We start from the raw sequence: 15,473 nt of genomic DNA on the forward strand, positions 1-15,473 counted from the left end.
CGAACCCAGCCCGGCCGAACAGAGCCGAGCGGGGCCGAACAGAGCCGAGCGGGGCCGAACAAAGCCGAGCGGGGCCGAACAGAGCCGAGCGCGGCCGAACAGAGCCGAGCGGGGCCGAACAAAGCCGAGCGGGGCCGAACAGAGCCGAGCGCGGCCGAGCCCGCCGAGTGCGCGCGCCGCGGGCGCCGGTGGCGGAAGGAGCGGCGGGGGCGGAGCGGGCGCAGCCGCGGGTGAGTGTCCGGGAGTGCCGGGGGGTGCCCGTGCGTGTCCAGGGGTGTCCGGGGGTGCCGGTGCGTGTCCGGGAGTGCCGGTGGGTACCGGCGGATGTCCGTGAGTGCCGGTCGGTGCCGGCGGGTGCCGCGGTCTGTCCGTGCCGTGCCGCTCTCTGTGTCGGTGCCTGTCGGTGTTGGGTCCCGGGGTGCCCCAGGCTCGGCGCGGGGTGAGCACTGCGCGGTGTGTCCGCCCCGGCCGGGCCGCTCCGGGCCCTGCCTGTGTCCTACCGGCAGCGGCCTCGGCGCCGGCCTGGGCCGGGGGTCCCTGAGGGCCCCGGGGGGCCGCGGCCTGCGCGGGGCGAGAGGCTGGGGCGGCTCCCTCCTGCCCTCCCTTCCTTCCTTCCGTTCTCTCCTTCCCTGCTTTCCTTCGCTCCTTCCCGGCCTCTCCTCCTCTCCCCGGGCAGCCCCGGGACCGGTGGGGGCCCTGCCATGTGACAGTGTATGTGCAGTGTCAGTGTGTGTGCAGTGACTGTGACTGTGTGTGTGCAGTGACTGTGTGTGTGTGTGTGTGTGTGTGTGTGTGTGTGTACAGTGACTGTGACTGTGTGTGTGCAGTGACTGTGACTGTGTGTGTTCAGTGTCAGTGTGTGTGTGTGTGTGTGTGCAGTGACAGTGTGTGTGTGCAATAACAGAGTGTGTGTGCAGTGACTGTGTGTGTGTGTGTGCAATGACAGTGACAGTGTGTGTGCAATGACAGTGTGTGTGTGCAATGACAGTGACAGTGTGTGTGCAATGACAGTGTGTGTGTGCGATGACAGTGACAGTGTGTGTGCAGTGACTGTGTGTGTGCAGTGACTCTGTGTGTGTGTGCAATGACAGTGACAGTGTGTGTGCAGTGACTCTGTGTGTGTGTGTGTGTGTGTGTGTGCAATGACAGTGACTGTGTGTGTGTGTGCAGTGTGTGTGCAGTGTCAGTGACAGTGTGTGTGCAATGACAGTTTGTTCGTGTGTGTGTTCAATGACTGTGTGTGTGTGTGTTCAATGACTGTGTGTGTGTGTGTTCAATGACTGTGTGTGTGTGTGTGTGTGTGTGTGTGTGTGTGTGTGTGTGTGTGTGTACAATGACAGTGTGTGCTCGGTGGCCCCACAGCCTCCCAGGGCAGCCTGTGCCACGCTGTACCAACCTGGCAGTGCCAGTCTGAGGGTGGTTGTTTCTCCAGAGGTTGTTACTGGTGAGGTTTTTCCCTAAGGATGTGCTGTGCCAGCTGGGCTTTGGGCCCGCTGCCCTGAGCAGTGTGTGTGTGGCAGTGCTGCCTTCACAGGTAAACTCTTTGCTGTCTCAAAGAGAACTTGCTTTCAATACTCATTAAAATACCCAGAGAAAGTCTATCCCATCACCTCATTTTCTATCTCTGTCCCTTTCTTCACCCTCTAAAATACAACATCCCAGGGCAGTGTCACAGAATAAGCTGTGCTGTAGAAGGCACCAGTTTATTCTCTGAGTTTCTTGGGCATTCTGGGTTTTGTTGGCTGTGGTAACATCTCACGTGTGAAATTGTAACTTTGGAGTGATCATATTTAGATCCTACTTGAAAAACTAAAAATACACCCTTGGCAGTAGACTTTGAGCTGTTTCTTGCAGGTTGTGTTTTGGGTCTGAGCTGCTTCTGGGGTGCAGGTTTGGAGCAGTCAGGCTGGCCAGAGGTTTCTTCCTGACAGTCCCCACACAGGCACAGCACAGTGTGTTCCCAGTTCCTGCAAGAGCTGTTCAGCTTGGGTGTCACTGCTTTCTGTTACCTGATTGTCCCATAAAGGCATTTAAAACTGTCTTTAAAATTTTTCTATCCACTCCTAACTAAACTTTACAGGCTTGGGTAGTAATGCTGTCCTAAGGTTTGGAAGTGAAATGATGAATTTTTACCTAGAAAAAATGCGAGTTGAGAGTAGGAGAAAAAACTTCCTAGTTTTCAGAATATAGAAGAAGTGTGAGTTTGCTTGCTGGTCCGTGCTGTCAGCAGCATTCCCTTGGGGAGGCTGGCTCAGGGTGTTGCCACAGCCACTGTGTGGGAATTCCTCACTCCCCATAGCCAGAAATAGTCTCCAGTAAGTCCTTGACTATGGGGTGGTGGACAGGGCTCCACAGGAGGTACTGGGTGATACTTTGCTGATGAAATAACACTCACCAGGGTTGTTGGGGACATTTTTCTGTGGCAGCCCATCTGTCATTGATGCTGGGAAGTGAACCTTGGTATCTTTATGGAGGAGGCACAGAGAGTTGGTGATGTCTGTAAAAGTAGGTGGTATCAGAGACTGACTTGGTCCAGCACAGTTTTTAATTCAAAGCTTCTGTCTGCTTGCAGCAGATTATTTACAAGTGAACCCTTGAAATGACCTTTAAATAGTATCTTTGGCTTCGTGGTGAGTTGTGAACAGTGACTGCTGCAGTCATCATTGTTCTGCTTTTATGGTGCTTTTAACATGAGCCTGAGAGTTTGAGGCCATGTCTATTCAACAGCCTCAGCCCTCCCAAAATTGTCACAGCTCTGGCTGGGACCTGCTTGCAGTGTAACACCTCTGGGTACCAGTGCAGAGCCACTGCAGTGCTTGGGTTTGACACGGCTGTGAATTATGTGGTTACTTTTCCTGTGTGATAAGAGTAGATTTAATATCTCTATTCAAATATTGCCTGTGTGCCTGTGCAATTAGCTGGCCATTTTTTCCCCATTTGGAAGGTGTTTTCCTGTAACTGCTGCCAGCTGATACGGAGGCTGTTCTGGGAGGATTTGGGTAGCTGTGTTTCTAACACCACTTTCCTCATGCTGATGGAAATTGAACCCATGTTAAGGCCACTTAACATGTTTGTGGAATAATCCTATTCTCACGTTACTCATTTAAATCTCACCCCTTCAAGATTTTTCTCTAATGCACGGAGGTTGTTTTGGTTGATGTTTTTTGTAAACACAAGTTCAATAGATGGAAAAGCTTAATACAGCTGAAGTTACTGTCACCCCAGAAAGCTGAGCACTTCTCTTCCCTCATGCTGTTTGCCCTGATTTGCAGGTTACTTGAGTCGATGCTTTTCCTAAGCCCCACAGAGGCTTTTCTCCATTGGTATTTTGCTCAAGCAATAAATAAATCTGCTGACGTGTGTCTCCTGCCATGTTTACTTACTCTTGACCTTTGCTTTTTAGCCAGGCAAGGGACAGTGTCAGTCATGACGTTGTGTAACTGGGTGTTTGTGCATTGACAAGCAGATTTGATTTGTATTCTCACAGCCTGTGCCTGTAGCAGCTGATGAGTTGTTCAGGGTAATGTAGACGTGGGTAAAGGTTTCAGGGTTAGTTGTGGCGAAACCAAGACACCTGGTGCTTCGTCATCTGAACAGATTCTGTTCCTGTGCAAGCAAACATCATTTGAATACTCTCTCCTCCTCCTTCCACGTTATCTTCGTGTGAGGTACCTGTTGTTGTGTCGCAGAGAAACTCTTCCTTGTCACGAGTTTGATTGCTCTGGCAGATGCCTGGATTTTGGCCTGGGTCAGCCCTGTGTTTTGGCTCCCGTGTGCTGTTCTCCGGGCTCAGAGCTGCCCTGAGCTCCTCTTGGGATGCCCCAGAGCAGCCCTGCAGTTTCCAGGCAGTGTGGCAGGAGCTGTGCCCGGCAGTGCAGAGCAGCTTCCCCAGCACAGTCGGACTCCGGTGTCTGCAGGGTCACACATTCCAGCAGGAATTAGCTGGCTAAACACTTCCAAGGATGGTGCCCTTTAGTCTTTCCAGAGGTTTTTATGCTAGATACTAGTTCAGTGTGTCAAACTGATGCTTTCAATGTGGTTTGGAGCACGAGTCTAATGAGGAGCACCTCGAGGGGCTCAGCCTGGAGAAGAGGAGGCTCAGGGGGACCTTCTCACTCTGTGCAACTCCCTGCCAGAAGGAAGGAGCCAGGTGGGATCGGGCTCTGCTCCAGGGAACAGGGACAGGAGGAGAGGAAACAGCCTCAGGTTGTGCCAGGGGAGGTTCTGATTAGATACTGGGAAAAATGTCTTCCCTGAAAGGGTGGTCAGGCCCTGGCACAGCTGCCCAGTGCAGTGGTGGAGTCGCCATCCCTGGAAGTGTCCCATCCCAAAGCTGTGTGGCCCACAGGGTTTGTGTTGAACATGCTGGTGCTGGGCTAACAGTTGGACTCAATGAGTTTAGAGGTCTTCTTCAACTATAATGATTCTGTGATTATCCTCACTTTAGATAATGAGGAAATTAAGATGAAAGCTGGGAAATTAATTGCTCATGGCTATGCAGTGACCCTGGTGATGGCTCTCAGCTCAGCCTTCTGTTCTTGAGTCTGAGCTGAAGGAATTCAGGGGCAATCATGGTGTCCTAGTGGGGTTTTTCACACAGAAGTTCTGCATGTGAGGTTTCAATTCTGGCAGCCTGTGCAGGTCAATACAGAAGGTGACCACCTTTGAATTGCAATTCCAGAGCTTTGTGCTTAGGTAGTGGTTTCCCATCACAAGCCAAACAAACAGGTTCTCTGTGGACAACAGGAATTTATTTAGCATTGAACTTCTCTGGAGTCAACTCTACAAAACTTCTTCGTCCTTATTGCCTCTGCTTTGAACCCCAGCAGCTCCCAGGGGTGCCTGGAGCACTGACCCTGCAGTGATGTCCCTCCAGTGCCCTCTCCAAAGTGCCACTTTTTCCCAGTTGCAAACTGGATGTGAAGATCCAGTTTGAAATCTTCAGTGGGTCATCACACACCTCCACCAAATCATACCTAGAGTAAAACTATATTTACTTCTTGCCAAAACTTCAGTTCACATCATGTTTTCCCAAGGCAGGAGAAAGTCTTTGATATTGAATAACAAGGTCTGGATTCTGTTTTCCATTTCTACACTAATTTTTAATGGGTTTGGGGGTCACTTTATTGGTCCATGACAGTTTACCAAGACTAAATTGCTTTTTAACCCAGAACTTTGAATTACTTTTGTTACCTATAAATATTTTACTATGCTTAATGTGCTGTTCTGGCAGATCTTAAATGCATTATATTTTCTGTTTATTTCAGACTATAAGATTCAGATATGTTCCTGTTTGATTGGATTTACAGTGGTTTCAGCAGCGTGTTACAGTTTTTAGGTAAGTCTTTATTGTTTGGGACTTTTCCTTTCTTCTATTCTCTATAAATGTCTGTTCACCTCTGTTATCTTCAAAGGAGGCCGTTGGTTAAATAATAATATTTTCTTTGGTGTACAGTCAGTAACATTCAAACAAAAGTTTCACTTATCAATACTGAGCATTTCCAGAGTTTGTGCTCCACTCAATCCTGCATTAATCCTTCACTTCTTGAAAAAAATATATTTTTCTTTCATGATCATAATATGTTGGACTTTTCTACTCATACTACATATAAAGTGGTGTAATTCACTTGGCTTTTATGAACCTTCTGATTTTTCTCTGCTGTAAAGACCTGAACTCAGTTATTTTAGTTCAGTTCTTTTGCACATGAGGATATTCCTTCAGAATCCAATTAGGAGGGACTGTCTACAAAAAGCCAGTGACAGATATTGAAGCCCTTTCTCGTGTTCAGCAGTGCATTGCTCTGTGACTGGTGTCACACAGATCAGCATGAAACTCCCCTGGCATCTGCTCAGGGACCTCAGAAAATTATTCCCTGGCCCAAAGAGTCTGCAATCCCCATCAGTCCAAGGTGAAATATTGGCTTGTGATTAACAGGGAGGGAAAAGGAACCCACAACCAGGAGGATACTAAAGGAAGGAATGGAGGTTGCAGATCTTAGAGGTGAAAGGCACAATTTCCAAGTTCGAAGGATTTTATTGAAGTGGTCAGAAAGCATTTGAGGCTGAGGAATCATGGCAGGCTGTGCCACCTCCCTTTATCAGTTGAAAGTTTAAAGCTTTTGAATGCTAGACCCTTGGCCTGCTATTGAAATCTTAGCCAGTGAAATTTTAACTAAGTTGACTAATCTTTCTTATCTGCTCCTCCTGAGCTGTGCAGTGATCACTGCACACTGCCCTGCCCTTCCATTCCCCTGCAGGCAGAGGCTGATTCTGGGGAAAGATGTGGAGCTTCAAGCAGGAAGGAGAATTACTTTCAATATGTCTCTCTTTTTGGAAAAGAAACACTTTTCATTCTCAGTTGTATTCACAGTTGAAGGAGGCTGATCATAACCCTTGGGAAGCTCCCCACAGTTCCCTGTGCTGTCCTGTGCTTTTGGAAGTGCATCTTTGCTCACATGTACTTTGGAATACACAGAGAATATCTTTTTATGTATATATAAAAGCTCCAGTCTTGGTGTAGCAAATGGCTGAATTCTTGCTGCTTGTCACTCTTATGTTTCTCTGAAAGACACTTGGGAAGCATGAAATGTCTTGGAGAAAGCAGCAACATCTCACTGGGGAGCAAAGACTCCTGGATGTGTTGGCTGAGAGTGGCAAAAGTATTATTGTTTTACTGTAGGTGAATAGGATTTTGTTTAACTTGTAAGTTTTTACTCTGATATAAGTTAATATATGAAAATGTTGTTTCTTTCTCTGTAAACATTAATACTTTCTCCTCCACTCTGTAGTTCCACAGTTAATATCCATATGTGAGAAAGGTGAGTTTGGGAAGTAAGAGCTGTTGTATTGAAACAACTGTGAGGACATTCTATGGGACCTGGAGTAATAAAGATCATTAATTAAATAAACTGAGGAATATGAGAGCACGTTCATTTGTGGAAGTTACACAAATCCCTCTGGAATGTGATCCCAGAGATTAGCTGAGAGGCAGAGGTGAGCAAACAGCAGTGGTGTAAAGGTCTTCTGGGCAGAGGCACCTGTGCCCCTGGAATGCTGTGCCCCTGGAATGCTGTGCCCCTGGAATGCTGTGCCCCTGGAATGCTGTGCCATCATCAAGCCTGGCTTAAAATCCCACCACAGAAAACACACATGAGGATAACACATTAGACAGGGCAGGTTTTGTCACTACAGAACAGGACTGATTTTTTGGTTTTAAGTTTGATTTATCTTAATGTTTTACTTTGAATATCAATCAGTTTGAAGCAGTGAAAAGTAATTCTGGCAGAGGATGTAGTGTTGACAAGTTATAAGAGAATTGCCCTTTGATAATCTCCAGTATTAGGAAAATATGGTGTTCGTGTTTTAAACATCTTTCCTCTCCTTCACAACAACTGTTGCATTTCTGGGTTTACAAGTAGAGGGGAGGAGGAGGGGAAAAGTCCTTTTTATAAAGATGACAATCGATGGAAATGAAATTTCTTTTTCCTTTTATGAAAGCATTGTCACATGGCAGCAAGTGTGCCAGAGGTGCCCTGATGATGCCATTTGGGATGTAACCAACAGTTTTCCTGGGAGTATGGGTGAAAGTTACTTTTTGCCCAAATAATGTATGGCCCAGCATTACAGGATTCATACCTACACTAATTATGACTTTTGACATTGAAACCAATTTCTCTGTAATATTCTGATTGAAGTCTGAATTTTCTTCTTGCCTTAGACAAGTGTTTTGCTGTAGTTGGAGCAGCTGAGCAAAGCACCCTCTGTGCAGGGTCAGGTTAGTGCTGGACCTGCACACCCACCTTTCAGCTCCTGGGAGCAGAACTGGCCTTTTGGTGGGGCAGAGCAAACTACACTGGCAATGTCAGTGCTGTTCAGGAGTGCTTTTCCTAAGATATTGTGAATGCATTTCCATGAGTGACACATTAGAATCACAGAATCATAGAATGGATTGGGGTGGAAAAGACCTCTGAGATCATCAAGCCCAACGCTTGGTCCAACTCCAGTCCCTTTACCAGATCATGGCACTCAGTGCCACAGCCAAGCTCACCTTAAAAACCTCCAGGGATGGGGAATCCACCCCCTCTCTGGGCAGCCCATTCCAATCCCTGAGCACTCTCTCTGCAAAGAATTTTTTTCTGCTCTCCAACTTCAATTTCCCCTGGCAGAGCTTGAGCCCATCATGCCCCCTTGTCCTATTGCTGAGTGCCTGGGAGAAGAGACCAACCCCCACCTGGCCAGAACTTCCCTTCAGGGAGTTCCAGACAGTGCTGAGGTCACCTCTGAGCCTCCTCTTCTCCAGGCTGAACACCCCCAGCTCCCTCAGCCTCTCCCCACAGCACTTGTGCTCCAGTCCCTTCTCCAGCCTCGTTGCTCTTCTCTTCTCAGTTGGGTTGGAAGAGACCTCTGAGATCATCAACCCTTGATCCAACCCTACTGTGATCACCAGCCCAGGGCACAGAGTGGGGCACTCTGTGCCCTGGGCTGGTGATCACAGTGGGGTTGGATCAAGACATGGTGGATTCTCTGTCCCTGGAGGTGTTTCAGAGGACACTCAGAGCCACATCCAGTCCCTTCTCCAGCCTCGTTGCTCTTCTCTGGCCCCGCTCCAGCCCCTCAATCTCTTTCCTGAACTGAGGGGCCCAGAACTGAACACAACACTCAAGGTGTGGCCTCACCACTGCTGGGTACAGGGGAAGGGTCCCTGCCTGGGCCTGCTGGCCACACTATTTCTGATACAGGACATTTGCATCAGTTTTGTGCCTCTCCCCCTCCTGCCAAGCTGTACATGGTGCCTGGTCCAGCAGGCACGTGGCAAGTGGGAATGTAGTTTGTCCAAGGAGGAGAACATGGATAAAGGGCACTGATAAAGTGTGTGCTGGAGCTTGGCTGACCTGTATTTTGTACTGTGACTGTAACACTTTGTTCCTGGGAGCAAACTCATCTCTGGTGCTGGAAATGAGCTCCCACCAGTGGAACTGATTATTCACTAGATCCTTCTTTGTTCTAGGACTGTACAAGAAATCAGGCAAACTAGTGTTTCTTGGACTGGACAATGCTGGAAAAACTACACTGCTGCACATGCTCAAAGATGACAGACTGGGGCAACACGTCCCCACGTTACACCCCAGTGAGTTTCCATTGCTGGGAAGTGTTGGAAGGGTTGCAGGAAAAGTGGGATCTGATTATGCATCATAAGGCCAACAGTGCAGTGGGAGAAACAAAGAGATTTGGGGATTGCAATCTGTAGATAGTTCAAGTAAATATTAGAAAAGAAATGTGTGTAGGATAGTTCAGTGTGTTACATTTAAATTTAAGAGGTGAGTAACAAGCAGAATGATGAAGTTGAGAGTTTATATTACAGAAGCTGTGGGGAAGAAGGACTTGCAATTTTTGGGAACAGCTTCTCTGTGTAGCTGGAAAATTAGAGTTTGTCTCAAAGGTTGCTGTGTAATTGTTATCCTGGTAACCTTGCAGGAGAAAAAGTTCAGCACAGGTTGAAAATGTGGATTGGAGGTGAGCAATTGGGAAAGGATGTGAAGAGGAGAAACCTTGCACAGTATTGGACACAAAATGCCATCTTTTTGGCAAACCAGATGCCAGAGCCAACTGTTGTTTGTGTGATATGTAGGGATAAATAATGTATGAACACTGTCTGCTGTTCTTAGTGTTGTAGATACTTTATTTCACACGTGCTTTAATGGTTAATAACATTGTGGTGTGACACAAACGTGTCGTTGATTTTGAGAGAGTGTATTACTCTCATTTGCTTCTTGAATAACAAAATACTGGAAAGAACCAAGATAAAAAGTAAAGTCTATGTGCTAGAAGGTCAGACTGTTCCACTGCACTGCACAATCTTCACATAAATCACGTAATTCTGTGTTTGCAGCTTCAGAAGAGCTGACAATTGCTGGCATGACTTTCACTACCTTCGATCTGGGTGGACATGCTCAAGGTAACTTAACTTTATTGGCACAATTCTTGGGGAAACAAAAGAAGTTTCTATGCATCAGTGTCTTGTGGGATAGAGCAGTGATAACAGTAAAGAGAGTGATACTTTTGCTGTGTTATTTCAAGCTTTCTAGAACACAAATTTGCATGGCAAAGACTGGCAACATAAGCTAAAACTTTAAAAAGAAATTAAATAACCTTCCCACACACCTGTTGTTTCTTAATTACCAATGTGCATCACTGAATTTGGGTATAATTCCCTTTTATTTTTAATTCCCATTTTCCCTGCAGCTCGCAGAGTGTGGAAGAACTACCTGCCTGCTATTAATGGCATTGTGTTCCTGGTGGACTGTGCAGACCATGAAAGGTTGCTTGAGTCAAAAGAAGAACTTGATGTAAGTTTAAATAAGCTTTTGAAAGTTTGACCTTTCACTTCTCAGAGCTCAGCTCAAACACCCATATCCAACAGAGCTCTGCTGTCACCTGCACATGAGTAGCAGGGATCTGACCTGTATTCTGAACTCATCACTCCTTCTTTCTGCTTCCCTCTGTAGTCACTAATGACAGATGAAACTATTGCTAATGTGCCTATCCTAATTCTTGGTAACAAGATTGACAGACCAGAAGCCATCAGTGAAGAAAGGCTACGAGAGACATTTGGTCTGTATGGCCAGACAACAGGAAAGGTATTGCTTCTTTTTTATTTTTCTTTTTTTTTTCGTGGGTTTTTTGTTAGGGAGTTTGTTTGCCTTATTTGTGTGTTGACCCTGGTTCACTCCAGCAACACAAAATAAGTGGGTTTTTTAATTTATAGAATACTTAGCACATAATAACAGTATATGGAATGAGTTCTGGGGTCTCTTGGAGTGTGTAGAAGCATCTCTGCTCCAACTTAATTACATGATATTCAGCTTGCAACATACAAGATTAGGAGGGCCTGCCCTGGTCTCCGTGAGGGTGCCCAGAGCAGCTGTGGCTGCCCCATCCCTGGGAGTGTCCCAGGCAAGGTTGGACAGGGCTTGGAGCAACCTGGGCTGGTGGGAGGTGTCCCTGTCCATGGCAGGGGGTGGAACTCGATGGGCTTTAATGTCCCTTCCAACCCCTTCTATGCTTTTAGATGAATTTATTTTCTAAATCTCAGTATCCAACACAAGTTGAGTGCCAGCATTGCACAGAAACAAACGTCCGTGCACTGCGGGTGTTGTTCTGTTGGGGAGCTGTAACTGGGGGTGTCTGTGTGTCCCTGCAGGGCAGCACCCCCCTGAAGGAGCTGAATGCCAGGCCCCTGGAGGTGTTCATGTGCAGTGTGCTGAAGAGACAAGGCTACGGGGAGGGGTTCCGCTGGATGGCCCAGTACATGAACTGAGGGTGCCCAGCACCCCTGCCCTCCGATGGGTCTGCTCCTCCCTCATCACTCAGTGTCCATAACTTGAATTCATTTGACTGTTCACTATAAAAATACACATTTTTAGCTAATTATGCCATTGATGCTGAATTATAAGCGTGAGGATTGAAAAATTATTTCAAGTTTAAATACCACGACCTGTGAGCTTTCTAATCCCCTGCAACATCCTTTTGCAGCTTTTAATTTAATGAGTCTCCAGCACCATTGTTGGTCAGAGCAACTTTCCAGTATGTTTGAATGCACTTTTTAACAGCTGAAAACGATGAACATGTGAAAAAATATTTAATGCTTATGTTAAATTTTTTTATGTACTTTTTTGAAAACTGGTTTTATAACTTTAGAGTATATAACCATCTTTCAAGGAATAATAAATAATTAGCTGATGGGTAATTGCATGATGCCTTACAGTTTTCAATAATACACTTTCTTATGCAACGTCATGCAATAAATTTAAATCCAGTTTTTGGCAACTTTAATGGGAAATGTTTCATTTTAATGTGTCTTAACTAGTGAGGCTGCCTGGTGATCTGAATATGTGGGATATTTTCCTGAAACACAGCAGACCACAAAGTAGTTTTGTTGTAGGTTAGAATAAGGTGGGGGTTTTCAGGCTACAAAATTGCATTTATTTTAGGGTTTTTCATTAAAAAGGAAAAATATAATATGATGTCCTTATAATCACCAAAAATACAAATAATGTGAATTAGATATGCCAAAGCAAATCTTGAACTAATATCAAAAGTGGTTTTAAATCTACTGGTCTCTTGAATTAAACCCCCAATTTGGCACAAGAAATAGAGGGTTTTTTCTGAAGAAATTAAGAATACCACTGCACTAAATAACCTGTTTCCAATTTCATTCATTTTTGGGTCTGCCACAAGATTTGCCCAGAAAAAAAAGGTGCTTGTGAAAATTTATCAGCTCACACCAATTGGCCAGTTTTGTGTTTGGTATTTTAAACTGGGACAAGATGGATTCTTCTATGTGGTGTTGCCCTGACCTGGCCAGTGGGGCAGCTGCTGCCTGCCCAGGGGACTCATTTCTGGGTAAAAGTCACTTTTCTGCAGTCCCTATTTCCAGTCTTTGACTGTTTTTCCCTGTCTTTGAGTGTGTTGGTTTCCCCAGGAGAAAGCAGGTTCTCTTTGAGGAAAGGGTGATGTCTGTCAGCATTTCATTGGTGCTGGCTGAGAGCTGTGGTTGGTGCTTCCATGTGCTGGGGATCTTTTCTTTCAATTTGCCAAATGAAGGTGGTGGTTTCAGCCCTGGAGTCACCATTTCACAGGGATGGGTTTGAGTTTCTCTGTGTACTTTGTTCTCCCCTTGTACAGGTACAAACTGCTGCAAGTTTTACTGAATCCCTTTTACTTCTTGTTGTAGGTCTCCAAAATACTTTAGGCCTTACATTTCCAGTAATGGCAGAAAATATTTCTAACTGGTTTGATTGCATTAATAACTTTCTCTGGGATGGAATCTCAGATTTAAAGCCTGTAGGCTCACAGCAAATAGATGAGACTTATTCCTTGCCCAAACCTGAACTGATATGATTGAATATTGATGATCAGTTCCCCACAGTCCCAGACTGTGCATCTGAGTGAGGTGAATAATTCAGAAGCTATCTGATGTAAATTGTAAATGAAGTTTATTACTGCAGAAGCATATGCAGAGCATTAAGCCCAGTTTGTGCACAGTGAAGTTCAGTGTGATGGCATCAGATGGCTTTTCCAACTGACCAACTCAGGAGAATTCTGCATTTCCAGCAGAGCTCAGCTGTGATGTCTCTGCTGCACAAATCAGAACTGGAGGTAAGAAGTGGCCTCTCACCATCCTGTGGACAGAGTGTGAGTCTTCACTCCCTACAGCCATGAGGCAGAGGAAGTGCCTCTTGGTTTGTTCTCTGGCTTTTTCTGATGGTGGTTATAATGCAGAGGACAGCAGCTGAATCACTAGATGGTGCAAATATTAAAGGTACTACTTGCAGAGTCACATTGTGGTGTTGATGGGAGAGACTGTGTTGCCTGTGCTTATGGAAATGAAGCTGGAGGTGGGGATGTTCTGCTGCACTTCCACAGGCTGAGCCATTGCATGGGCATGGAGGGTCCTCTTCAGCTGCTCTGCCCCCCAACCGTGTCCAACAGCAGTAAAGAAAGGGGTAATCCTGTTAGAGACTGAAAAAGGTGATAGTGCTTTAAAAGTGTGTGTTAAGAGTGACTCCCAGAGTTATGGAAAGGCTCAGATTTCCTGGTTCCTGCTGTAGGATGCTGTGGTTGCAGTAAGGGCTTGGAGAAATCTGGACCTTGTGTTTATCCACCTGGGTTTTGGAGTGGTTCCCATTGTGGGAGCAGCTGATCAACACTCAGAAATACACAGGTTCTCTTGCTCTGTTTCATTTCATTCAGCACAGGAAGGACCTTTCTTCTGTAGTTTACCTTCTGTTGTGCACATAAATGTGAATGAGTGTTGTGTGTCTTTGTGTGAAGATTTCATTGACAGACAAATGTACTACTGAGTTTTCCTGGTGGGTCTCATCCCCACTGCCCCCCACAGCTCCCTGGCCATTTATTTCTATCTTACTCCTATGACTGGCCAGTCTTTCTTAAACAAAAACAACATTCACATTTGTGTCTGACTTCTATGATTTTTTTTTGTTTTTGCACTCTTGACTATGCAGATTTTAATTAAACATCACTTTAAAGAATGTGAAAAAGAAAACTCATTAATAAAGATGTTATTTATGAAGTGTCTCATTTTGGTTTTACATTACAACAGTTCCTTAAGAGAAATGAATGGAGATTTCTAAGATCCTAATAACCACTTCTGACAGTGTCCTGTATGTCACTGCAGTGACCCCAGTTGGTGGCATCTCTGGGTTGAATAAGATTTATTTTCCTTGTATTTAATTAGAATTGGGATTTAGTGTGTGTTGTACAACTGAGAGGTGATTGCTGTATTTCAGTCTTGGTTAAATAAATTTTTCAGCAATTACTGGCATTGGAGTTGGGAAGGATCTCCAAGCTTTGTCATTTACCCTCGTGCCAGATCAAGATTATTTCATTAATATTTCTGTGTTTGGGTCCTGTCTGTGATGAGCCAAAGGTGACCTGTGGCATTCCCTGAGTACAACACCTGCATGCATGGGAGCTTTATTGCATTTTGGTAATTGGAATTGAACATCAAATAGAACACTTGACACCTGTTTATTTATAATAATGTCAGTTCAGAAAAAATGATGGAGTGGTCCCCAATCCCAGTGAATTCACAGGTCTGCTGAGGTTGAATTATTCTCCTTTTGTTTGTACTGTCAAAGTATTTGGTTGTTACCAGCCAAAGTCCAGGATTTCTGTCGACTACAACACGCTGAGATTTAGGTCACAAAATTGTTAGTTGTGGGCTGAGGAGTTCCATTAAACAGCCTCATCCTGACTGTCAGGGGGATGTGCAACTTCCTCACACCTACATAAACCACTCTCTGCACCAGTATCTGTGTGGAACCAATTGCTGTTCTGAAATGTGAGTGCTGTAAATGTTTAACAGCGTCATTGGTACAATAAACTGCAGAAGAGAAGCTAAAGAGGAAAGTGTTCTTCAACATGTTCTCAGTGTGTGTTTGTTATTATGTTATCCCATCCCATGCTGGAAATCTAATTATCAGACATAGAAAATAAAATTTTGCTTGGCAGTTGAAGGAGTTTTAAACAGGGAGTTCTTGTCAAGTTGTCAAAACCAGGGAAAAAAGTGTGCTCTGTACAAGGTCTGCTATTGAATTGAGGTTTTCTCAGGTGGGTATAGTAATAATTCAGTCTCTTTTTTGCTAGAGTTCTGCTCATGGGTGCATGAGAACAAATCCTCTACATGGGAAACCCTTTGAACATGATAAAAATGATATTTCCTTTGTTGCAATTCCCAAAGTGAGATGGGAGGGTCTGCTCTTACAGGCAGATGGTGGTGCCTGAGCATCCAGCTGCCCTCTGGGACTGGCACTGTTGCTGGGACTGTGTGGGGTGGGAATTGCTCATCAATCTGATAACTCAGCCCTGGCACAGCCCAAGGGGAGGTTTTAACCTACTGTGACAGAGAACAGCTTTCCAATCCTAAGTGTATGTTCTTGGTTTACATTTTT

At 45.4% G+C, this 15,473-nt stretch overlaps 1 protein-coding gene across 2 annotated transcripts; it reads left to right on the forward strand.

The window, feature by feature from the left end:
* The first annotated feature begins 123 nt into the window (after positions 1-123).
* On the forward strand, positions 124-14,097 carry SAR1B (secretion associated Ras related GTPase 1B). Of its 2 annotated transcripts, none has more exons than XM_071570214.1 (7): positions 124-230; positions 5,268-5,338; positions 9,008-9,127; positions 9,890-9,955; positions 10,243-10,346; positions 10,506-10,637; positions 11,201-14,097. In XM_071570214.1, exons 2-7 carry the CDS (start codon positions 5,284-5,286, stop codon positions 11,315-11,317), a joined length of 594 nt encoding a protein of 197 aa, XP_071426315.1. In that variant the 5' UTR covers positions 124-230; positions 5,268-5,283; the 3' UTR covers positions 11,318-14,097. The 2 variants fall into 2 exon arrangements, with proteins under 2 accessions (XP_071426315.1, XP_071426313.1); XM_071570212.1 differs by having other exon boundaries at positions 225-310.
* The last annotated feature ends 1,376 nt before the right edge of the window (positions 14,098-15,473 follow it).

This window comes from Pithys albifrons, chromosome 15, assembly GCF_047495875.1.
Source record: "Pithys albifrons albifrons isolate INPA30051 chromosome 15, PitAlb_v1, whole genome shotgun sequence".
NCBI classification, from domain to species: domain Eukaryota; kingdom Metazoa; phylum Chordata; class Aves; order Passeriformes; family Thamnophilidae; genus Pithys; species Pithys albifrons.

What these genes read in the sequence shown, in the direction of transcription:
- SAR1B (XM_071570214.1), top strand. Translation starts at nt 5,284, where the DNA reads ATGTTCCTGTTTGATTGGATTTACAGTGGTTTCAGCAGCGTGTTACAG. An exon ending in CAGCGTGTTACAGTTTTTAG is followed by an intron (nt 5,339 to 9,007) that starts GTAAGTCTTTAT and finishes TCTTTGTTCTAG; the next exon opens with GACTGTACAAGAAATCAGGC. An exon ending in ATGGCCAGACAACAGGAAAG is followed by an intron (nt 10,638 to 11,200) that starts GTATTGCTTCTT and finishes GTGTCCCTGCAG; the next exon opens with GGCAGCACCCCCCTGAAGGA.